Source organism: Macaca fascicularis, chromosome 4 (assembly GCF_037993035.2).
Source record: "Macaca fascicularis isolate 582-1 chromosome 4, T2T-MFA8v1.1".
NCBI classification, from domain to species: Eukaryota; Metazoa; Chordata; class Mammalia; order Primates; family Cercopithecidae; genus Macaca; species Macaca fascicularis.
In genome coordinates, this window is record NC_088378.1 from 157,346,331 (window position 1) to 157,372,276 (window position 25,946).

The 25,946-nt window shown below is 39.1% G+C and overlaps 1 protein-coding gene and 1 long non-coding RNA gene across 8 annotated transcripts in view; one reads left to right on the forward strand and one right to left on the reverse strand.

The window, feature by feature from the left end:
- The window catches only part of DTNBP1 (dystrobrevin binding protein 1), a 150,457-nt gene that overhangs the window by 70,289 nt on the left and 54,222 nt on the right, over window positions 1-25,946 (forward strand). For 3 of the 6 annotated variants that reach the window (XM_005553983.5, XM_005553984.5, XM_074038836.1), the window contains one exon: window positions 6,850-6,872. In XM_005553983.5, the coding sequence (XP_005554040.3) occupies window positions 6,850-6,872 (23 nt within the window). Of the gene's footprint in view, window positions 1-6,849; window positions 6,873-8,951; window positions 8,970-13,973; window positions 14,244-25,946 lie in introns of those variants that run through there. The other 3 variants (XM_045389959.3, XM_045389960.3, XM_074038835.1) reach the window with 2 other exon arrangements.
- LOC123572759 (uncharacterized) lies at window positions 999-24,086 on the reverse strand. 2 transcript variants are annotated; one of them, XR_006697268.3, is made up of 4 exons: window positions 23,892-24,086; window positions 22,264-22,364; window positions 20,747-20,818; window positions 999-2,202 (listed from the first exon to the last, which is right to left on the reverse strand). It is a non-coding gene; the product is annotated as an uncharacterized lncRNA (long non-coding RNA). The 2 variants fall into 2 exon arrangements; XR_010586055.2 differs by lacking the exon at window positions 999-2,202 and adding an exon at window positions 7,199-7,342.

Consider the following 25,946-nt stretch of genomic DNA (forward strand, 5'->3'; position numbering starts at 1 on the left):
ATCTACTTAAGTAACTTTCTGTTAGGGCTAAACTTGACCCTTGAACTATATTCTGGATGCTGAAGATGATACACATGCAAAGTCAGAGAGCTGTGGGTTTTATTCCCAGTTCTGTCACTTATTATCTGTGTGGCCTTCCATCCTCAAGCCCCATTTTCCTCATGTATTTAAGTGAGGGGTGATGATACCTACAGTTAGGTAATTATAAGTGATAGGAGACAGTGTGTGTAAAGTGCCTTGCATAATGTGGGGTATACAGTAGGAACTCAATAAATATCCCTTACCCCTATCTCATCTTTCCTTATCCTACTTGCTTCAACCTCTCTTTCTCCAGGCATGGTTTCTAAATTAAATAGATTTTCATGTAAAACAGGTTTAGGGAAGTGATTCTTGCAAGGTGGGATTGAATGTAATCCACATATAACTTAGTGCTGCCAACCTGCCTAGACCTTCATTATCTTTTTTGGAATCCATTTTTCTTAAATTCCAAGTCTTCTTTGTTACCATATCCTTCAGATCGTTTTCAACTTTAAATTCCAAGATTCTGGGCTGGGCACGGTGGCTCATGCCTGTAATCCCAGCACTTTGGGAGGCCGAGGCGGGCGGATCACCGGAGGGCAGGAGTTCAAGACCAGCCTGGCCAACATGGTGAAACCCTGTCTCTACTAAAAATATAAAAATTAGCCGGGCATGGTGGCAGATGCCTGTAATCCCAGCTACTTGGGAGGCTGAGGCAGGAGAAGTGCTTGAGGCAGGAGAATTGCTTGAACCTGGGAGGCGGAGGTTGGAGTGAGCCGAGATCGTGCCATCGCACTCCAACCGGGGGGACAAGAGCAAGACTTCATCTCCAAAAATAAATAAATAAATAAATAATACAAGATTCTGGAATCTTATCATCCTGTTACTTTCTTGTCTGTATTTGCCCAAAATAGATGTAGACAGTGTATATTAATAGCATAATAAATAAGGATTTAATGCCATTTTTACAGTGAACTAGCTGCTTTTTAAGGTTTTATTTTGTAGATAATGTTGAAAATGTTTTGCTGGTTTTGCATAAGAATAAATGACAAGAGAGACTTTTAAGGTATAGAGAGTCCTGAGAAAATTCATCTCAAGCTGGAAGGAGGCCCCTCCCACCACCCATCCCCAGTCCCCCTCAGACTCTATCACCGGCAGCCCCACCAAGTCTGTAGGGTGGTGCCGCAGGTCTGTGGACTGCTGGGAAACAACAGACCGCTGACTTGGTGATGATGAATGGTAGATGCTTCTTTCTTAAAAGTGGGCTTGTGAGGTCTTTCCCAGGAACAAGCAGTCATAGTAATAGGTTCTGTCCATCAACCATAGCAAAAGAACACGGTTCAGGAGTGTTCTGTAAAAGAACATTGCTGATCATGCTTAAAACAATTTCCCCTAAACATTTCTACATATGAAGAAAAATGGTAGGTGATTTTGCAGTTGGCATTTTTAATGTTGGTATTTTGTGTTAGCCTTTTATCATAGATTTGTCCTAGGGAGGCAGTTGAGTATTTAGAGAGAGAGTTTGCTTTATCTGTGTTTATGGAGGCATTTATCCAGGAGCTTCTGTCTATTAAGTTTTCATCTTGAGTCTGAGCTGGTTGATTTCTACTCATATATAGATTTAATATACTTCTTGTAACATTCCATAGACTTATTTATTAACGTGATTCTTTCATTTTTATTCTCCTTCATAACTCAATCCCTGGAGAGAAAATGATTAAATAATAGCAGTTTCACCCTTTGGAATATGATTAGCTTTTGATCCTGGTGTTATTTCTTGAATGTTTTAGTTTTAGGGTTATGCTAAATTTTGTAAAGGCACTAGCTGAATTGAGTAAAATTTGAAATATGTTAACATTTAAAATGAGACATTTCAATTCTTCTTATTTGGTCTTCTGAAAATACTATTAAACTATGGAAATAAACTCAATTTTTAGAAAATGCAAGCAACAAACAAGTTGCTTCAAATGAGATAATATTTGATCAAACTTTATCAAAAATAAAATATAGTTACAGCAAGGGCCTCTTTGAAGAAGCAGATCTTAGTCATCCTGCAGCCTCAGTACTTTGTAATAATGATTTGCTGACTGTTGGGTCCAACTCTGGGCACGTGTATGATGCAGGATGGAAGAGATGCAGTCTCTGCACTTCAGGAACCCTGTAGTGTAACTGTAGAGACGACACCTGTACAGACAGAACCACATTACAAGGCAGCGTGTGAGATGTATAACATAGATCGCGTTTAGTGCTATAGAATTTTTGATAAAGGAGAGATCTCTGATTGGATGTCAATTAAGTCTTCTTGGAAAAGATGAACTTGAAGGCTGTTTTACACTAATTATTATTATTAGCATTTTTATGCTAATAACACAGTTTGAAGAAGAGTGACTAGAACTTAAAACTCCTGCTTACCCATACTTTTTTTATGTGGTTAACTGAGAGTATAACTTAATGCTTAGGAGTAAAATATCTGCCATGTTCTCGATAAATGTTGCCCATTGTCATCAGTTATACTGTCCTTGAAAACTCATCAGCTCAGTCCTTGCTTCTCCAGGAGGCCTTTCCTACCAAACCTAAGTGTATGAATTGTCCTCTCTTCTTTATTCCTAGAGAATCCTCAGCATGTCATTACCAAAGCACTGTAATCTATGGCACTGATTTCTAATTATTGCTTTATTTCTCTGTCTCTCCCACTAAAGCTCCTTGAAGTTATGGAACGTGTGTATCCCAAACCTAGCATTATTCCTAATGCTATTCCTAAATACATTATCATAGTGTCTAAGGCTTAATACATTTTTGTTGAATGAATAATTGAACTCAACGAAGATTATATTTAGTATAAGAAAATGGATATTTATATAAAGTTGATGGCAGTGATGACGAAGAGAAATGGATCCATTCAGGCTATGTTTTGAGATAGAATTGACAGGATTTATTGATGAATTGGATGGAGAATGAGGGAGATGGATGAGCCAAAACTTGAGAAGCTGGGTAATGCCATTAACTGAGATAAGTTAGGCTGGAGAAGAACAGGCTGTCTTACAGATGTTTGAGTAGCCTACTCCACTTTTGCATAAAGCTATCAAATGGGCACTTGCATGTGAGTCTGGAGCTCAAAGAAGAGAGCAAGACAGGAAATGTAATCAGGAAGTTAGTAGCGTATGGATGGCATTTAAAGCTAAGGGTGAAATTGGCTTGTGAGTGAATGTAAGCTGAGGAGAGAGGAGGGCTCAGAACCAAGCCTGTAGCACTCCAGCATCGGGTGGTCTGGAAGGATGGAGACAATAGCAAAAACAAACAAACAAACAAAAAAACCCAAAACTGAGGAGGTAGGAGAACACTAGAGAGAACTGTTTCAAGAAACCACTAGTTGGCGTCAAATGCTGCTGAAGGATTAGGATGAAAATAGAGAAGTGGTCACTGGATTTGGCAACATAATGATTGTTGGTGGCCTTGATTGCGTAGTGGGGGGTCCAGAAGCCAAATTGGAATGAGTTCAAGAGTGAATGCGAAGCAAGGGACTAGGAATCTGTAGGAGTTAAATCCTCGAGTAGGCTGAAGGGGATGGGAATCCCTTCTGCAGCTTTCGGTCTTCCTGTTTCAGCAATTCCCAAACTGAACTCATGCATTGCCCTCCAAAATCTTTTCCTTCTCATGATGCAGACTAGAACTTCCCCGGTTAGCATGCTTGTCTTCTTCCTCTCCTTACCCCATTTAGTCAGATGCCTTGGGCTGTTGAGTCTTCTTTATGATACTTTTCAAATTGGAATCCTTCATTTCATTGTCATTGCCACTTAACATTGCTCTTTCCAAGTATTAATTAGCTCTTCCCCACGTGCCCCCCATGGTTTCCTGACTACTCACTGCTTTTATTCTCTCCCTTGCCAATGTATCCATCCATCACAGCTAGAACGTTCTTCCTAAAATACAGCTTTGCTCATGTTATTCTCCTGCTAAAAATAAAACAAAATATTTTAGCCTGGCACTGAGAACTCTACCTTTTTATCTGAATTACTTTCTCTTCATTCAGCCTGCTGTTCTGAAGTATTTGCTTCAGGACAAGTACTTGCTGAAGTATTGCTGTTCTAAAGTCTGTTTCCTAAATATAACCTGCGTCTTTGGCCTCTGTGACCTCACAGTCACTGCTGCCTGTGACTGACGTGCCTTTCCCTGCCTTCTCTTACATTTTCTGTATTTCCAAATGCTGAGTACCTCTAACAGATGGTGGAGTACACCCTAAAAATTGTGAAATTTCAAGGCTTTCAGTGCTGCTGCTTTACTTCATCAGTTCTTTAAAAGTTCCATAATACTGGTCGGGCACAATGACTCATGCCTCTAATCCCAGCACTTTGGGAGGCCGAGGCGGGCAGATCACCTGAGGTCAGGAGTTTGAGACCAATCTGGCCAACATGGTGAAACCCCATCTCTACTAAAACTACAAAAATTAGCCAGGCGTGGTGGTGGGTGGCTGTAATCCCAGCTACTCGGGAGGCTGAGGCAGGAGAATTGCTTGAACCCGGGAGGCAGAGGTTGCAGTGAGCTGAGACCACACCACTGCACTGCAGCATGGGTGACAGAGCGAGACTCTGTCTCAAAAAAAAAAAAAAGAAAAAAAAAAAAGGGGTTCCATAATACTGATTTTTTTCTTTAAACCAATTATTTGTACCACCACTACTTCAAGCAGTCATCTTTTTTAGGAATTGGGTACAGGAATGATTTTCTTTCTGAAGGGAAGTTTCTTGGAAATTTCACTGGAAGTTGTGGAGTTGTGGGTCATGACACTGTGTGACAGAGGATACCCAGAAAATGCTGGGCTTGTCCTCTTCACAGCAGCAGCCAGACGGTTACAGGGTGTGCAGGACGTGTCCATAGGAAAAGCACCCTCCTCAATTGCACACTCACTCATTAATGTATTTAGTAGTAGATGCTGGATTCCTTGTTTTTATGGTTGTTAATATTTGGGGGTAGGAGAAGAACAGTGTGTGTGAAATCATTATTCTGAGTTTCAGCTTTTTTTTTTTTTTTTAATTCTTTTTTATTTTGAGACGGAGTCTCTCTCTGGAGTTTCAGCTTTTTAAAACAAGAGAGCCCTTTAGAAATTCTGCTCACAGTCACACAATCTAAAAGAAGAAAATTAGAAGCTCTCTAAAGATTGTAATCATAGAAAAAAAAGAATTGCTCATTAGAATATTGAACTGAGTGTTCTGTCAACTTTCCGCACATCAGGGAATTGCTAATGTGAGGACGTCACTAAGAAGTAGATTGAAGATATCTTTTTGAGATCCTCTTATGATACATGTTGCCTTCCCGTTGTATTCTGGTTTTTATTATTGGGGTATAAAGCAGATTTTAGGCATATGTAGCTTGTACCTAGTTAAGCTTTTAAGAATGAAGTTGATTATTTTATTGACTGAAGGGAAACAACCCAGGGTTTGTTTTTTTTTTTTTTGAGACAGCGTCTCGCTCTGTTACCCAGGCTGGAGTGCAGTGGCACCTTCTTGGCCCATTGCAAACTGTGCTTCCTGGGTTCAAGCGATTCTCCTGCCTCAGCCTCCCTAGTAGCTGGGATTACAGGCGCCTGCCACCACGCCTGGCTAATTTTTTTGTATTTTTAGTAGTGATGGGGTTTCACTGTGTTGGCCAGGCTGATCTCGAACTCCTGACCTCAGGTGATCTGCCCATCTCAGCCTCCCAAAGTGCTGGGATTACAGGCGTGAGCCACCGTGCCCGGCCACACAGGTTTTTGAAAAAATGGGATTGAAAATTCTTGCATAGTTTTTGAACCATGGTGCTGGATAATTATTATAAGTAGATATTGTTAGGGAAAAAAGGAGTGGGATGACCATCTGATTTAAGAACCTTCACTTTGGCTGTTGCAAGAACATTATCTACTTGGCCTTTCAGTAGGCAGCTTGCCAGTCCTTTCTAGCAGCTGTTGAATGTAGTCAGCTATTTTGGAACATGAGGGGTATTGTAATTAGGTGTGTAGAAAATTGATTTAAGAATTCAAAACATCTCTAGATTTTTAGTAAAACTCTAGAGTGCAAGTAAAAAATAAATGTCTCATATTTTAAGTGGGATAACAGCCTTTATTTCCTCAGAATTACTCATTAGTACTGATAATGAGGAAAAAAATACGTAACTACAAAATTGTGAGGGAAAGCCTCAAAACAACTTGCTTTGCTTTCTTTGTCACAAAATGTTTATTTTAATATATATTTTCCCCACTGTACATTTCCCAGGAACCTTTGTGTTTTGGCATCCTTACTTAACATTAACAGAATAATAAACCAGAAGATTCCTGGAGGCTTGGCCCTTTGTGGCAGAATGAGCTGTGCACCTCCATCCTTTGATATGCGCTTTCCCCCTTTTTTCCTTTGCTGTTGAAAGGGAAAACAACTGCTTCTATTTTGGATAATTTTTAACTAATGATCTCAAAAATCCAGTATGGAATATTTATCTATCAAGGAAAAATTGTGTTAAGTGCATTTTATAAACTGATTCTTATATATATGAGATGGTTCATAGCTGGGATTAAAATGCTGTGTTGTTATAATAGTTTTATTGTTTAGATGAAATTGTTCAGATTATTATTTGGATTCTGGTGGAACTTTTTTGAGCCATTAATAGAAAAGAGCAGAAATAACTGAAAATAGTTGGTTTAGGCTCATTGTACTGGTCATTTCAGTAAAGTATAATTGATATGTGAAGATCCAGAAATACGACTGTGGGCATTTAAAGTACATACATTTTTATTATGATGGAAGAACAGTTTTCATTGGGAAGAGATTTTAAATTTGCATTGTCTTGTCTTTTTTTTTCCCCCTACAGGAAGGAACTTGAAACCTTCAAAGGTAATTTTGTGTTAATTCTTCACTTTAAAATAGTTGAGAGTTAATTGGTGTCAGATGTTCTCTCTTGATAATGATCAGCGAACTCATTTTTTTAAAATCAGTTTACACAAAAAGTAAAACTTGATACTGTTTTTGTAGGTTTTGTTTAATCACAAGCGGTTTTGATATTCTCTTTAGCACATATACCAAGTGAGAGTTTCTGCTAATGACCTTTATAAATGGTATGTTAGGAAGGTGCAGTGCTAACTTTGAGATTGTTGAGAATCATAGTTTAAGAAGATTCTGGTTTCTCTTGTGCAGTCTGGGCCACGTGGAAAGGGAATGGTGACAAAGATCAAGAGGTGCCCCTGCAATTGACCTTGCAGTCACTCAAACCTCCTGAGAGGTCTTCAGTGCTGGGTCCTGCTCTGCTGCTGTCTTGTGACTTTGGATGAGTCTCTTACCTTTTCAGGCACAGTTTCTCTTTCCATCTGTAAAATTAGAGGCTCAGATGAAATATATTCCGAGATTCCAAAAGCACCCAGCATTACTTTTTACGTTTAGGGAATGCCTGAAGGAGGGACACTAGAGAATGATTCTTGGTTATATTGACCGTTACTGGTCATGGAGAAAGGCTAGTGGAAAACAGAAAAAAATACAAACTTTCCAGCAGCTCAAGGTTCTTCCAGTTTGCCATTTTTCAATTAATTACTCATGAGCAATTAAGTACTAGAAATCCTATTCTCGAGAGACTCATTTCAATAACTGAGAAAACTTTTTGAAATCACTTCTGATTTAGTTGTTTTATGCTTATTATACTTCACATATAAACCAGCATTGTCCTTTAGATTTGCTGAATGGTGAAAGATTTCCAAGTATATCGTTTGTGGTTGAATTGTTGATATGTCTGATCTGTTTGAATTTAGAAAAAATGACAAATTCTCAAGATAAAAGGTATAAAGGCATATTCCTCCTATAGTTATTATTGAACAGCCTTGTTTGGCTGGATTTCTGTTTGACCTACTACAGCTGTAGTAAATGATTAAGCTCCTGGCCAGTTTGTTGAAGGTAATGTTAAATGACCATGTGATATAATGTGTTGTCATGGCTGTCATTGTTCTTAATTCAATTTGTAAACCACTACTTGTATACTTTTTTTTTTAAATCAGTGCTTTAAAATAAGATTTGAAATCCTTATAAAATGCCTTTTCCTTCTCATTCTTTTCTTTTGGTTGACTAGTTTAGTATCTTCTTATGTAATGGTAAGAGATGAAAAAAACAATCAAGTTAATATTAATAGACAGGGCAGGGACACAGATTATGTAAAATGTCAGTTTTACTTGCATCTCAGTGCTGAGGCATACTTTTTTTAGTATGACAATATTCAGAGAAAAAGAAGAGAATAGCAGTTTGCAAAAGGTTAGGTAGTGTTGCATATTACCCGATAGAAAAATTCAGTTTAAGCTGAAATATCTTGTTTATACACAAATTCCTAATTATGTACAATTAACAGCACATCAAATCCACCCACAGGCCAATTAAAGATCTCAAATGTGAACAAACCCTAAATTGAATGTTGCATTATATCAAGATTTTTAGTATCAGTGTTCATTCAAAATTGTTTCTTCTTGAGTGTTTTGCTAATATTTTAAAAACGAGGCCTGGGCATGGTGGCTCACGCCTGTAATCCCAGCACTTTGGAAGGGCCTCCTTTGGGAGGCCGAGGGGGTGGATCACCTGAGGTCAGGAGTTCAAGACCAGCCTGGCCAACATGGTGAAACCCCATCTCTACTAAAAATTCAAAAACTAGCCAGGCGTGTTGGTACACTCAGCTACTCAGGAGGCTGAGGCAGGAGAATCACTTGAATTCGGGAGGCGGAGGTTGTAGTGAGCCAAGATCACACCACTGCACTCTAGCCTGAGCCACAGAATGAGACTCCTGTCTCAAAAAAAAAAAAAAAAAAAAAAAACCCTATAACAAGAAAAACAGAAATGTAATAGCTCTTCCAAAGTATTAGTGAAGAAAAAGACATTTAAAAATTTGTTTGAACATACTGTGGCAATTTATTATTTTTTGAATATTGCCTTTTTCCTTTTCAGGTTGCAGGAAAATAAAAGGTATTACTTCCTCCAATTGCTTTATTCAACTTATATTTAGAAGCTCTTTTCTAAATTGGGGGAAAACTAACTTTTGAGAACCAAAATACAAAATTAGTAACCTTCAAAATTAGTAATGTACATTAATATCATCCACCAAGTTCTGGATTCTCCCTTCTATACTCCATAGAGGTTGATGAGTTGTGTTCACCTTACTTCTGCTGCATATGGCCAATCTCTACAAGATTATTAAAGCCAGTTGTTCTTGTCTTAATATTGGCAGTCGGAAATTTTTCTGTGTTCCCCAAATACTGCATTCATTTAAACGTTTTAGTGACAGTCACTCAAATATTAAATAGCAGAAAAAGGAGGTTAGGATCATAAAAGTCCTTATTTTATATTTTTAGTGGGAAGGCATTCCATTATTGTAAGCACATGTAGAGTACGTAAGCTTTCATAGTCTTTAAAGACATAAGACATTGAAGACTTAGCTCTGGAAAACAGAGGCAGTGGAAGAGGCAGAACCAGAGTGGTCAGAGAAACAGGAAGACCAAGGCAATGTAGTGACAAAACAAAAAAAAAACAAACAAAAAACCAAAAAAACCCACAAAACTGCAGAGGAGAGAGTTTAAAGGAGGAAAAGTGGTAATCCGTTATACAAGTAATGCAGAGAAGTTGAGCTGAATGGGGAGAGCCTATTGGATTTGACAATGAACAGGTCATTGGTGACCTGAAAGAGCTGTTTATAAAGGGTAAATCCGAATTGAAAATCAGAAGTGTATGAATAGGCCAGGCATGGTGGCTCACACCTGTAATCCTAGAACTTTGGAAGGCTGAGGCAGGCAGATCACTTGAGGTCAAGCATTCGAGAACGGCCTGGCCAGCATGGTGAAACCCCATGTCTGCTAAAAATACAAAAAAATTAGCCCAGCGTGGTGGCGGGTGCCTATAGTCCCAGCTACTTGGGAGGCTGGGGCATGAGAATTGCTTGAACCTGGGAGGCAGAGGCTGCAGTGAGCCGAGATTGTGCCACTGCACTTCAGCCTTGGCAACAGAGTAAGACTCTGTCTCCAAAAAAAGAAATGTATGAGTAGTTAGGAAATAAAGGTGACATGAACTAATTGTTCAATCATGAATGGATAGAAAAAAATGAAAATGTAACGAGATAGGATCCGGGTCAAGGAGAGGGGAGGTATAGTTGAAGATATTGAAGGAGTCATTATGATATTAAAGAAAATGGAAGGAAATGGTATCCAGATAGGTTATCCTTGGAGGGTGTCCAGGGACATCTCTTTTCCTAAGACCGTAGAGAAGGAAACGATGGCTAATAATATAGGGAAAAGTTGACATGGAAGGATGAAAGAATTTTTTGAGAATTCACATAAGGAATGATAATATGAATTTTCAGGGCTAGGCTCAGAAGCAGAAATAAAAAAGCAAAACAAATATGCTTTGGCTAATACAGAGTTGGAAATGGGAAGACATGTAAGATGGACCAGCAGGCATGGTAACCGTGGATGCTAATGAGACTGTGATTGAAATGATTGGCTGTGGAGTTCACACTGGAGAGGAGAGGCCTGACCAGACCATGAGAATAAGCAGGCTGAATGGTACAGGTGAGGTACCCCATAAAGGGGAAGAACACTTTTAGTGGTTGAGGTGGATCTTGTGGTCAAAGAAGAGATTTCAGTTTGAAATCTTAGAAGGGGAGCAATTCCCAGTGATGATGATGGCTAAATTTGAGTAAAAATAGAAGGCACCAAGTCATCTGACTTGGAGAATTCTGAGTCTTTGAGGAGTCTCACTTGTTTGGATGACTCATGGATGTGGCTTATGCATGTTACTGGCTTGGCAGCCCTTAGCATGTTACAGATAGGGATGATGATGCTAGATGGTAAACTTCAGGAGAGTTTGTTGGTTCACTTAAAGAATTTGCTTAACATGTGAGACAAAACTATTCAGCTGCCATTTAGCAATATTTAAGTGACTCAGGTTGGATGATGTTACTGTCCTCTGTCCTCAGGGAGCTAAAGGACTGTGGCAAAGCTTATAGGTTAGAAAGGCAAACGTATAATTTGAATACAATATAGAAATAATAGAAATAACTATGCTAAGGTGGGAGTAATCAACCAGAGAGCGGTCATTACACTTGATCTGAATGATGACTCACTGGGCTGGAAAGGATAATAAAGACATTTCAGGAAGAGGAAAGAACAATTGTAAAGATGCAGATACGTTTATTTCAAGAATACAAGTTAAAATTTAATTTCTTATTTATTGAAGGAGCCACAAATAATTTGCCTGGCTGAAGCATATGGTGTGTGGGGTGAAGTGATGAGGGATGAAGTTGGACAGAGAGGCAAGGAACAACTGGTACCCAACCTTGAGTGCCGTGCACAGGAACTTGGACATTTCCCTTTAGGCCAGTGGTCTTCAAAGAGGAATGTGGGCTTGCAAAGCATGAGGAGAAGAGAGGAAACTGAAACTTTTGTTTTTTTATGTCATCCTTTTAAATGTCAATTTTCTGTATATTATGTAATAGAACAGGAATTCATGCCTATGTCAGGGGTGCATGATCAAAAAGAGCTCAGAGGTTATTGTTGTAGCTGATGGAGTCTGGGCAGGGAGTGGGTTATCCCCGAGGGTTTCAATCAGGGTAGAAGGATCAGATTTGCATTTTAAAGCAAGTTTTCTGGAATCGTATAGGAGATAGGTTAGAGAAGAGCAGGTCTAGATTAAAAGAGATCAGTTGGGAAACTATTAGATTTGAATTAAGGCATTGCTAGAATGGAGAGAAAGACACAGATTCAAGAAACTGAGTAGAATAAAAAATCACTATATTGTTCCTTTTTATTGCTGAATTAATACTTCATTGTATGAATAGACCCCATTTTGTTTATCCACTCACCAGCTGATGGACATTTGGATTGTTTCCAGGTTTTGCCTGTTTTGAATAATGCTGCCATCAACTTTCTTATGCAAGTCTTTGTGTTGACATACATTTTTATTTATCTTGGGTATATAGTTAAGACTAGAATATATGGATTATATGACAACTTTGTGTTTAACTTTTTGAGAAACTGCTGAACTGTTTTCTAGAATGGCTGTACCATTTTACGTTCCTGTCAGCAGTGTGTGAGGGCTGCGGTTTCTCCTCATCCCTGACAACACTAGTTAGCTCTTATGTTTAGGTCTATGATCCATTTTCAGTTAAGCCTTGTGTTCGTGTGAGTTGAAAGTCCACCTTCATTTTTTTACACATCGATGTTCAGTTGTCTCAGAACCATTTTTTGGCAGACCTTGGGGCTCAAGGCTGCACAGGCCCCAAGTCTCCCTCACAAGCCTCGGAACTATTTTTTGAAAAGAGCTTCCTTTCCCCATTGAATTGCTTTGGCACCTTTGTGGGAAACCAGTGACCATAATGTAAGAATTTTTTTCTGAACTCTCCACTCTGTTCCTTATTGCCAATGCCACACTGCCTTGACTACTGTAGCTTCGTAGTAAGATGTGAAATTGGGAAGTCTAAGTCCTCCAACCTAGTTCTTTTTAAAATTGGTTTGACTATTTAAGGTCCTTTGTCTTTCCATATAAATTTTAGGATCATTTTGACAATTCTAACAAAGAACAGAGCCTTCTGAGACTTTAATAGGGATGGTTGTGTTGCATGTATAGATCAATTTGGGGAAAGTTGTCATCTTAATGATAGTGAGTCTTTCAATCCATGAACATGGAATGTATCCCTATTTATTTAAGTCATCTTCAGTTTTTCTAAGCAGTTTTGTTGTTTTCAGTATGTAAATCTTCAATTTATTCCTTAATATTTCATTCTTATTGAGTGAATTTCATCAGGAGCATGTTAAATTTGCAGTATCTGTAAGACGTTATAGGTGGAAGTGTCCAGTGGGCAGTTGAATCTCAGGAGAAAGATCTGAGCTAGATTTGAAAGTAGCCAGCATGTAGGTGGGAATGGAAGCCCGGGATTTGAATGACGTTGCCCACAAACAACAGGGCAGAATGAAAAAAAGATGACAATGCATAGAAATCTAGGAAGCACCAACATTCACCAGACAGGCACGAGAAGAGAGCTAGTTGCCGATAGGGGAGGCCAAGAGGCAAAGAGGAAAATGTGATAAGGAGAACATTTCAAGGAGATGTCAAGAAGCAGTGTCGTATTGTTGTGGAGAAGGCAAACTGAAATATAGCCTGAGAAGCTAATGGGTGATCTTAATGAGGACACTTTCAGCAGCATGGTTTTGTGTATATGGGGGCTGGGGTGGAAACCAGATGGCAGAGGATTGGAATGAGTGGACTGTTCTGCCTTGTTCACCATTGTGACTCTGGTGCTTGGCACTTTGGTGCTTATTAAATATTTAAATGAATGAGGAAGTAGAGACAATGCTTTCAAAAGCTAAGGCTAAAGGAAGGAAAGAAGAGTAGTTAGAGGAGAGAGTTAGGTTGAAGGAAGGATTTCTTTTTTTTTAATTTTGGGAGGAAGTTGAGTATATTTCTGTGAAAAAGGAACAGAAGCTGTAGAGAGGGAGAGGTTGAAGATACAGTGAGAGTGGCTGATTGATGGAGCTGTGATTCAGAGGGGACCAGCAGGAGTGGGATTTAGACCATACTATTTTCAAAAAGGAAAAGATTGTGGAGAAGTGTTTGTAACTATTAGAATTGATGATTTAAGATACTTATTAAAAATATACAGCACATTCCAAGCCCCTGGTTAGTGTTGCTGAATTTGAAAAAACCTTTAGGCTAATGCTACATTTAAAATGAGGTGGGGGAAAATTATAGATGCCTTGTGTGTTATGAAATGAACTATATTTTTAGTTTTTATGTTACTACTTTCAAACAGCAAGATTTCATCTCTCTTTTGCTGTGTTACTAAAGCATCTTTGTACCTAGATGATAAATTCATATGGATTTAGTATATTTTCAGCCTTCCCTCCCCTCCATTTTGAGCTGCATTTGGTATGGTCCCAGACCGGTGCATACATCCTTGCACACTAGAGCCCCTGAGAGCTTGCATTTTGCTTTTATAGAGGCAGTAGATTCCAATGTATGTCTGCTTCAGCCATCAGCAAAAAACTAACAGGCTTACTACAGTTTCTTTGGAAAAACCTGCTTCTGGCTTCAGCCTCACTTCCTTTGTTCTACATCCCAGAAGATGCACGTGAGGGCAGCTGCCTGGTAACTGGAGGCTTCACTTGACCAGCACTGAGCTTCTGTTCACTCATTCAGGTCTCACATCCATGTCATCTCCAGGACTCACCGAAAATAGTCAGAGGGATCCCTGTAGGTGGAACTTTATTTTCTTTTTCCTTTGCTGCTTTCCTTTGAAATGTTTACTTCCATGCTTGGATACATTGCTGTATTTGCATGGTATGCAGATGATATATTATTAAAAAGCAGAAATTAAATTCCAACTTGACTTGAACCTACAAGCAGTGCATTTTTATGAGAGTATTATTAGTTTCTTTCTATTACCAACAAGTAATACTTACTAAATTAATACCTAAAATAAGTTTAAAATGTTGCATGGAAATGTAGGACTTTTTTTTTTTTATATAATATGTGTCTTCTCGTGCATCAGGTGAAATTCATCAAACTGACATTTTTTATGAAGCAATCTTTGTATTAAAAGATAAATATAAAATACCAGGAAAATAATGCTAGCTATTTGAATAATAAGTCCGGTGCAGCACCATAAAACTAATTCAGCATCCCTTGCTGCTAGTATGTTCATTTTCCAAGAGGCAGTTAATAGAGTTAAATATGTGAGCCATATCCAAAGATAGTATAAAGTTAAAATTCATTCTATGGTAGTATATGGGTTCATTTAAAATGGCTGATTTTCAATATGAATTTTGAAAAATGTCATAATGCTTCATATAGTTTGAATATATATATATGTATATATATTCTTTTCATAATTTTATAGAACTTCAGTGTATTCCTTATCTGTTAGCCAGAGGCTGTGGTTTTAATGACATCTCTGTGTGGTATTTATATATATATTAATATATATACAAAAATGTTGAAGTTGTGGAACTCACTGCAAAAAATACCTGAAAAAATAACTGTACATTTTTGTTGAGTAATTTATTGTACTATCCATGGGGGTGGTAACTAAGGAATAATTTTTAATAGTTACTGCATTTTTAAAAACTCCCTGTTATTTCTTTAAGTTGATATACGTTATGGCATGTTATATAGATCATGCCTTGTCAGGTGGAAGCCACTTCTCTTTAAATGAAAAAAAAAAAAAAAAAAGAAAGAAGTACATGTTATCTCTCATCTATCTATCAAAGTTATTCTCTTTTTAATATTACAAATTTGAATAAGATATATCAAACTTAAATTAAGAGAAAAGTTCCTTCTTTGTGTCCCTCTCTCACGCCTGTATATGTATAACATAGCAAAACCCTGCAAGCTTAGACAGACATAGTAACAGAAGTAAAATAATAGCTCAGGAGTTAATTACAAAATTGGAGCATTAATGGAATCAGATTCTAACCAGAGGTTTTACCACATTCTTATTCATGATTAAGTGTTCAGGAAAAAACTTATCAGTGAGAACTGTGGCATTTATTTTTAAAGTATTTACTTACAGGGAATGTATAATAAATGACATATTTTCTCTCAGTCATTATCTTAAGTAATGGTTCTAAGAGTAAAGATCTGCATATAGGTATAATCTGATATTCAATTTTAATATTTTAGATTATTCATCTAAGAAATTACTCCTTGAAAATCTTGATTTGTTGGTAAATACTCGCAAGATTTTTGAGGTGTCTGCTCATCTTTTTCTCATATATCAATATGTGTAAGTGTATATTCGTTTTTTTAAAAGCTGGTTTATATTTATGTAACAGTGTTTAAATAAAGTTAGTATCTATGTCCTGTAATACCAAAATATTTATATCTTGTCTGTTAATTTTGGCTCTAAGACAGTTTGTTTTTAAGACGTAGCTGATTCTTTATTCTAATACCCTGTCTTAAGTTGTCATACTGGGCATGACCTGAAATTCTCTAAGACGGTGTTCTATATTGAAGGGGAATTGGCACTTTAACAGCTTGTTTAGGTATTAAACTACATAAAAATAGAGCATCGAGATTAGGGTTGTGATGCTTAAATGTTACCTTTCTGGGATTTCTTGTAATGATTATATACCACCATTGTGTGATCAATAATTATAGCAATAGAGTGTTTTAGAAGTGAATCAGGACAACGTTTTGTTGTCTATCATAAATGTTTGGTATCATGAATAAATACAGTTATTCTGTTTCATTACCTTTTTGCTGGAACATGGTATAACTTGACAGCAAAAATTATACCTTTCAGAAAACTAAATTTTAAAACCACAAAAAGAAATCTTTGAAAATTTTAGCTGTCAGCCTTAACAAGAGACTTTGTTGAATTCATATGGAGCTTCATGATTTTGTCTTAACTTTTTAGAGGTGTGTGCTGGAAAATAACCTGTAGGATCTTGTAGCTCTGCTGATTAAACTGTTGAAGGCAACTGTGATGGAGCTTGTACTTTTCTCAGAAGATTGGTAGTTGCCTAATGGTTTTTATAAACTTCTAGAGCAGGGGAGAAGTCAAGTGGCCACCTGAGCTGAGAAACTCTCACTCCTACTTAAATATTCATCTGGCTTTCCCTGTAAAGGTATGCCCATAGCATAAATATAAGTATATGGGTAGGAGCAGTGACTCACACCTGTGATCCAAGCACTTTGGAAGGCCGAGGCAGGAGGATCACTTGAGGCCAGGAGTTTGAGACCAGTCCAGGGTAACATAGTGAGACCCCCTACTCTACAAAAAAATTTAAAAATTAGCCAGGCATGGTGACATGCACCTGTAACCCTACCTACTTGAGAGGCTGAAATGGAAGGATCACTTGAGGCTCAGGCGTTTGAGGCTGCAGTGAGCTGTGATGGCACCACTGCATTCCAGCCTGGGCAACAGAGCCAGACCCTGTCTCTAAAATAAAATAAAATGAATAAGCATTTGAAATTTGGCTAATTTGTTTTTATTTAAGAAAGTAAATGGTGTTTACCCTAAGATAGGGGAAATAACTAAAGAAGCATTGGAATAATATTGAACTATTTAATATCCTTTTGTATTCTTAAGAATCATTTAAAGTATTTGTATAAAAGAGTAGCATAGGATACTTATTAATATGTTATTCACTTTCAAGTCTCTAATTCTGGTTTTGAAAACCTATGAAATAAATACTGCAGTAGATAAAATGGAATTGAACAGTCAGAAACTTACTACATGAAGATGACTCATCAGTTCTAATTATGTTTCTTTTTAACTGAAAATGAAAGTATATGTAATAAGAATTACCATAGTAATTGCAATGATGTGATCAAAAAATAAATAACCACTGGGATTTTTTCTTTCATTTAGTAAAATTAATGTGGCACAGAATATCAGTCATACCATTATAGGTATATAAAGGTATATAAGTATAATTCTGCTTATTTCTATTAAAACTCTAATGAATTAATGAAAAGAAACTACTTATTAAGCATGTGCATGTGTTACTTCTGTACTTTGCATTTCATAGTTAGTACCACAGTATCTCAAATAGTATCAAAACAAACCTTGTGAGATGAGAAAATTGAAACTTAAGTCACCCAGCTAGTAAGCATTTCAGCAGGGATTTAAACCCAGGAACGTCTGCCCTCAAAACCTGTGTTTTTCTCACTTCACCACAGGCATTCCTGGGAAGTGCTAAAACGTAAACAATAGAATTTAGACAAGTATTCACTTTCCATAGTGTTCAGTGTTCTTTATGTATTGCATTTATATCCAGTCCCTTTCCCCTATTCTCTTTCTATACCACAAACTTTGAGTAGCTAAGTAGCATATAGAGATTTCATCTTTAACTGTATTTGAACTGCTTCCTGGTCTTGCTGTGTAGTGCTCCTTTAATACAGGGCTAGTCTAAGAATAAAAACCCAGTGTTTAAAAAAAAGATGCTGATTTATGCTGCAGAACCCTGGAAAGATTCCTCTGAATTTGGAGTGTGGGTTGAAGCTCAGGACAGGATTAGAAGAAAGACTAGTAAGGCCTCTAGTTCCCCTCTCCACACTGTGTCCCCCTTGGACAGGAAATATTTCACCATTCTTAAAGTCAAGTCTTCGCTATTGCAGATGCTGATTTCTGAGTAACAATTTTAAAAGAATTCCTGCCTGGAATTCACACCTGTAATCCCAACACTTTGTGGGGCCAAGGCAGGTGGATCACCTGAGGTCAGGAGTTCAAGAACAGCCTGGCCAACATGGTGAAACCCCGTCTCTACTAAAAATACAAAAATTAGGCGTGGTGTGCTCCTGTAGTCCTAGCTACTCTGGAGGCTGAGACAGGAGAATTGCTTGAATCTGGAAGGCAGAGGTTGCAGTGAGCCAAGATCTCACCACTGCACTCCAGCCTGGGTGACAGAGTGAGACTCCATCTCAAAAAACAAAACAAAACAAAACAAAAAACAGTCGGGCTCGGTGGCTCACACCTGTAATCCCAGCACTTTGAGAGGCTGAGACGGGTGGATCGTGAGGTCAGGAGTTCGAGACCAGCCTGACCAAGATGGTGAAACCCTGTCTCTACTAAAAATACAGAAATTAGCCAAACTTGGTGGCAGGTGCCTAATCCCAGCTACTTGAGAGGCTGAGACGGGAGAATTGTTTGGACCTGGGTGGCAGAGGTTGCAGAGAGCCAAGATGGTACCACTGCCCTCCAGCCTAGGCTACAGAGTGAGACTCGATCTAAAAAAAAAAAAACCAGAAAAAGAATTTCTGGCCGTCTCCCCTTTTCTACTTCTTTCTAGCCATTGTATCTTAGAAAAACTTTTGAAGTCCTGTCGTCTAGCACCTCGTCCCATGCAGAGTCCCTTTATGAGCAGTCCTGAAGGTGTTTATCTGGTGTGTTGACAGTTCACACTCTCTACCAGCCTTCTAAGGCTTCAGAGTTGTAGTTCCTTGACCTTTTCTTTTTGTGGTAGCTGATTATAAATGCTTTATTGTCCTGGTCATTCTTGTCTAGACCCTTGCTAGTTTTCCAAAACCCCATATAAAAATGGTGTTTGTACCTGCATAGTCTTCTAGAAATGGTGACTGTGACCATAGCTTTTTAGTCACCTTTTCTGCCGGTCAGCTCATGTTTAACCACAATGCCTAGATCTTTTTAACATGAAAGTGCCCCTAGTCTTTATTTTAAAAATAATTGTAAAAGCAGTGCATCCCCATTGAAGACAGGAAAATTTAAAAAGCTGCTGGGGAAAAAAATTGAATCACTAGTCTGCAATAGCCTCAAGCATTTTGAGGTTTATATACACACACACATATATGGGCATATCATCCAAAATTGGAGTAGCATACAAACAATTTTGTTTCCTGTTTTTTCCCCTTATGAAGTGAGCATTGCCTCATGTCATTAACATACTGTTTTCCTGTTGTTGGAAATCTAGGTAGTTGCCAGTTTTGTGCCAAGCATAACTTGTGCTGTAATAAGCATCTCTATACGTACAAAGATAGGGCCACAAATTTTTACAGCCTAAGGGTATTACATTTTTTAAGGCTCTTGGTGTGTATTCATCATTAGCTTTTTAGAAGGGTTGTGCCAGTTTATACTTTCATTAGCAATGTCTATGACTTTTATCTATTTCATGGACCCTCACCTGAGTATTTTTTTCTTGTCTTTTCTAATATGATAGCAAAAATCAAATTTGATTATTGTTTAAAGTGTGGCGGGAGGTAAAATGTGATTTATCAGCTTTTAATTGTTGTTTTCAACTGCTTTTGCTTCTGGCTGCTTTCAGTTGCAGTTTTAGTGTACTTGTAGATTTGAATGAAGGGGTTACATGTTAAGGGCTTCAAATTGTCATATTTATTGCAGATATTTATCTTCAACTAATTATTTGCCTTTTAATTTTGCATGGTTATTACACATAGAAGTTTAGTATTTTTATTCAAAATAATTGTTTTGCTTTTATTATTTTAATGGACACATAATTGTACATATTTGTGTGGTACAGTGTAATGTTTTGATACATATATATAATGTGTAATGATTAAATCAGGATAATTAGCATATCTATCTCCTCAGATATTTCTTTGCATTGAGAACATTCCAAATTCACTCTTTTTTCTTCCTTTTTTTTTTTTTTGAGAGGGAGTCTCACTCTGTCGCCCAGGCTGGAGTAGTGCAGTGGCATGATCTCGGCTCACCGCCGCCTCCGCCTCCTAGGTTCAAGCGATTCTCCTGCCTCAGCCTCCCAAGTAGCTGGGATTACAGGCGCCCGCCACCACGCCCGGCTAATTTTTGTATTTTTAGTAGAGACGGGGTTTCACCATATTGGTCAGGCTGGTCTCAAACTCCTAACCTCAGGTGATCCGCCCACCTTGGCCTCCTAAAGTGCTGGGATTACAGGCATCAGCCACTGCACCCGGCCAAAATCCACTTTTATAGCTATTTGAAAATATACAATAAATTGTTATAATCACCCTGCAGTGCTATAGAACACAGGAACTTATTCTTCCTTTCTGTAATTTTGTATTTGTTAACCAACATCTGGCTAACTCTCCATTCCCAGCCTCTGGTAACCACTCTTCTACTCTACTTCTATGCAGTCAAGTTTTTTAGCTTCCATATATGAGTGAGAATATGCAATACTTGTCTTTCTGTGCCGAGCTTGTTTCACTTAATGTTTTACAGGCTCATCCATGTTGCTGAAAATGATAGGATTTCGTTCGTTCTTATGGCTGAATAATATTCCATTGTGTATACATACCACATTTTCTTTATTCATTCATCTGTCGATAGACGTTTAGTTGATTCCATGTCTTGGCTTTTGTAAACAGTGCTGCAATAAACATGAGAGTGCAAGTATCTCATCAAAATACTGATTTTCTTTTCTTTGGGTAAATATCCAGTAGTGGGATTGCTGAATCATGTGGTAGTTCTGTTTTTAGTTTTTTGGGGGAACCTCCATACTGTTTTCCATAACGACTGAGCTAATTTACAGTCCGACCAACGGTGTCTAAGAGTTTCCCTTTCTCCACATCCTCACCAACACTTATCCTCTGTCTTTTTGATAATAGTCATTCTGACTGGTAGGAGATGATATCTCACTGTGGTTTTCATTTGCATTTCCCTGATGATTAGTGATGTTGAGCATTTTTTTTCATATACCTTTTGGGCATCAAATGAATATTTTTAAATGATATCTTCCATTGCTTTTCTGCATGGAAGATTCTCTCCCAATCCTAAGAAATAAATATTAGCTTGTTATTTCTTCCAGTTTTTATTCTAGTTTACTTATCACTTTACTTAATCTAGAATTTATTTTGATTTATGGCATGAAATGACCACTCAATATTTTGCCATATAAGTAATTAATTTTTCTAGTACCATGCAATAATTCCTTACTTTTCTCTCCCTCTGTTGCTGGAAAAAATGTAATTGGTTAAATTCTGTCCTGCCTGCATGGTGTATGCTCCTGAGCAGCTGAGAGTAGCTAGAAGAAAACATACATCCTTTCTTGAGTTCTCACTTCAGATGTTGTCCACAATTCACTAGAAAGCCTGGAGCCAGGCTGGCAATCCTGGTACATTCTCCTCTGCACACTAGGAGAATGCTCTTTTCTTGAACTGTGATGTCCCCTCCCTGGTCCCATTCCTAATTGCTTTCCTCTGATTTCAGTGAGGAACTACAAGCAGTCAGAAGAGAAGGGCTCTGTGCTCCTCGCACTAACGCCCCCTCCTCCCAGTGTCGGCTTGCTCTGGCTTCCTCCCTGACACTGTGGGGACAGTCCCTGCTTCCATAGCAAGGCCCTCAGTATAGGCGCCGGATTCCTTCTTTCTCTCCTGCCTAAGTGCTTTGCTCTGGCAGCGTTGCCCTCTCTCTCCTGCACCATCAGGCTCATTTCTCTGCAGAATCGTCTAGCAGTTATTCGTACTGTCCACATACTTCACTATTCTTTTCCTTAATCCCTTTTGTCTGTAAAAGTAAACACGTAACTAATAAAACTGACATTATCACCCAAATTATCTTGTCTACAATATCTCAGAAAACTACACTTTCAGGACTAAGTCCAAGCTCTTTACCTTCCCACCGGAGATGTTGAAGTGCCTCTGGGTTTAATGCTTGGGCCTTTTCTCTCCTGCATTCTCATTCAGTTCCAAGACTTTAAATACCACCCAATGCTATTGGCTCCAATCCTGGCCTCACCCCTAAATTCTAGACTGGTTTATTCAACTCTCCGCACAAGAGTCCTATGATGGTGCTCACAGGCATCTTAAACTCAACCTGTCAAAATCTGCAGTCTTGAGTCTCATCTTCCCTGCTTGTTGGCTCTTCTGTCTTCTCCGTTTCATTAGGTGATAGCACTGTTCATCCCCAGACTTAGGCTGTAAGAGATATCAACAAAAATGCTGCTTGAGTCCGCTCTTGCCTTACACATCCAGTTCATCTGTAAATCCAGCCAGCGCTGCCCACAAACTGCCTCTCACCATTTCTTCCTGTCTCCCCTACTACTGCCTACCCCGGCACTGTTGTTTCTCCTCTGGGCTGCCATGAGGGCCTCCTCCCTGGGCTTCCTGCCTCTGCACTCATCCTCCAGAGACAGCATCACCTTCTTGTGCCAAACTCTCTGTGGCCTCCCATCACATGTGGAATACCGCCAAGTCCTGGCTTGCGAGGCCCTGCAGGGCCCAGCCCTTTGCTCCCTCTCTGGCCTTGGCTCCTCTGCTGCAACCCTCAGCCATCTTACTCCCTCCAGCAGGCCCATAGGCCCCACAGGCCTCCAGCTTTTCCCACCTCCTGTCCTGCTCTTCCTGTAGGTCATGGCCTGGCTCATTCCCTTTTGCTGCTTTCTCAAGGCTCTCCACATTTTACGTTGTATATCATTCTCTCTCTTTACCTGGGTTTATTTTATTTGTGACCTGGATCCTCTTTGTTGTCTAAAATGTAAACCTAACATACATTTATCTGGCTTTGCTCTATCTGTTGGGCCTAGAATAGTGATTGGCACAGCACCCAATAAATGTCTGTGTGGATGGAGTTCTATAACAGAGTTGTATCTCTTTGCTTTCTTCCAGTGGCTCTCCATTTCTTACAGTTTAGGTGTCGCCTAAACATCAGTCATTTGAGCCTCACTTTCACAACCTTTTTTTTTTTTTTTTTCAAAGACAGAGTCGTGCTCTGTCGTTTAGGCTGGAATACAGTGGTGCGATCTCAGCTCACTGCAACTTCCATCTCCTGGGTTCAAGCTATTCTTGTGCCTCAGCCTCCTGAGTAGCTGGAATTACAGGCACACACCTCCATGCCTAGCTAATTTTTAGTACAGACGGGGATTTTGCCACTTTGGCCAGGCTGATCTCGAACTTCTGGCCTTAAGTGATCTGCCCACCTCGGCCTCCCAAAGTGCTGGGATTACAGGCGTGAGCCACCACTACCAGCCGAAAATACATTTATTATTATAAATGGAAAACCAATATCATTTGACATGAGTAGAAATTAATTGCAACCATAAGCCTGGCACGGCAGCTCTTGCCTGTAATCCCAGCACTTTGGCGGATCACCTGAGCTCAGGAGTTCAAGACCAGCCTGGCCAACATGGCAAAACCCCATCTTTACTAAGAAATACAAAAATTAGTTGGACGTGGCGGTACATGCCTGTAATCCCAGCTACTCGGGAGTCTGAGGCAGGAGAATCGCTTTAACCCGGAAGATGGAGGTTGCAGTGAGCCGAGATTGTCCCACTGTACTCCAGCCTGGGCAACAGAGCAAGACTCTGTCTCAAAAAAAAAAAAAAAAAAAAAGGAAAAAGAAGTTAATAGCAACCATAAACACATAAAACTGCCCTTGCCCACCTAGATTGTCTTGCCTATAATGTTTTAAAAACTATGCTCCAGGATTAAGTCTAAGCTCTTTACCATAGTAGACAGAAGTCGTCCCGAGGGCCATGCTTGTGTCTCCTGCTCCTCTGTGTCTCACGGCTCGTGGGCCAGCGGCACGTAGCACATCTTGCATCAGCTTTTGTGCACGCCGACCCGTCTTCATGGAGTCCATTTCTTTACCCTCTTCCCCTCACAGGGCTATTTCCTGTTTGCCTCTGAAACTGTCCCATCGCTCCCTCTTCTGGGAGGTCCTCTTAAAAGCTCGTGAGGCGCACCTCCCACATCTAGTCATCATACTAAGTTGTGGTTATCTGCACAGTGTTTTTTCCCCTTCCTGAGTATAATTTGCTGAGTATATCTCGGACCAGACAGTATTTTGAAAAGTGTTTTTCTCATAAAACTCAAAAAGAAAACATACGTCACACTGAAAGCTGTTTTGGCCACCAGGTCCCACAGCTCTGGTAGCTACTTCTTTTCCAGGGGTCACTTTTTAGCAGTGACATTTTCACTGCAACTCTTGCTAATTCCATTAATTTGTCCCTTTGTGAGACAAAATGTCAGTTACAACTGGAAATGTTACCATAAAATTAAAGAGAAGTTGTTCTGTGGTCTCTTGCCCATAGCAAGTGATTTTGGAAAATGTTGGCAACATGGTAGGGGATGAGTGGGGTATTTGGTTTTCTTTTTTACTTTTTAGTTTCTCTCATATTCAGTCTGTTCCCAAATTGTCTTGTTTCAGCATTAATAATTACCTTCAGAGGATTTTGTCTTGTATTACACCCTAAATAACACATTTGTTTTGTTTACTCAGACTTGTAGTAAGTAGGTTTATATTATATTACTGTATACCTTTTTTCCTTCAAATTTAACACTGCAATAGCCCAAATAAGTTAAAAAAAAAAAAAAAAAAAAGGTTTTCTTGAAAGTCACACGCAGCTTTGCTTTCCTGTAGTGGATTTGGTTTGTGTAGAAGGAACAGATTGAAAACATCACTGGTTTCTGTAGTAGGACAGTTTGGGCTAGTATGGCAGTATCATGTGCTCTGTATTCAGAGAACATATAGCAGGAAATTATGTTTATGTTTGTGAAATAAATCTGTTTTCAACTCTCTGTTCAGAAAAAATTAGTACTGATAACTTTGTGGTGGAAAGCATTCGACCGTACTCAGAAACCTGTCACTCTTGTTTTAGGGTTGGATTGAAGAATATTGGGAAAGCTGGGACACTTTGTTTTAATTGAGAGAAATATTAGAGGGTCTTACCGCCAGCTAATAAGTAGGTTTTTTTCATGTCCAAGTACTTCCAGAGAAACTCTTCCTTTGAATGGTTAGACACTTCACTATCCTCCTCTTCCTCCCCCACAAACATTTTTTGAGCATTTGAGCAGAACAGCTTGCTGAGGGCAATGCTCTGTGTGCTGAGGGATGTTTATTTCTGTGCACACTGGAGAGCGTGACAATAGATTCACTTTGAATAATTTTTGGTGAAAACAATATGCTCAGTGTGAACTGAAATAAATGAATACAAGGCATCTAAAATTATATGGATGGTACTGTAAGTGTTTACCTCTAGATGCCAGAACCTTGACAGCTCCCTTGTGTGATAGTGTGCCCTTCCCTGCTTAGCCTCACTTACTCTTCTCTGTCTAGGAGAGCCTCCTTTCCCCCAGGCAACTCCTGTATGTACTGAAATCTGGTGATCCCTCTAGGAGAGACTTGTGTTTACTGTTCTTGCTGTCTACTGTGCCCCGTGCTAAGGATGTGAGATGAGTAAGGATACCTCCACCAGTGTTTGTGTCCTTAGCAGCTTTGTACCACTTTTCACACAGCAGGCCCTCAGTCAGTGCTTGTGGAAACCATCCATTTATGGAGCCTCTGCATTTTCTTTTCTTTTCTTTTTCTTTTTTTTTTTTTGCGGGGACAGAGTCTCGCCCTGTGACCAGGCTGGAGTGCAGTGGCGCGATCTCGGCTCACTGCAAGCTCCACCCCCTGGGTTCACGCCATTCTCCTGCCTCAGCCCCCCCGAGTAGCTGGGACTACAGGCGCCCGCCACCACGCCTGGCTAATTTTTTGTATTTTTAGTAGAGATGGGG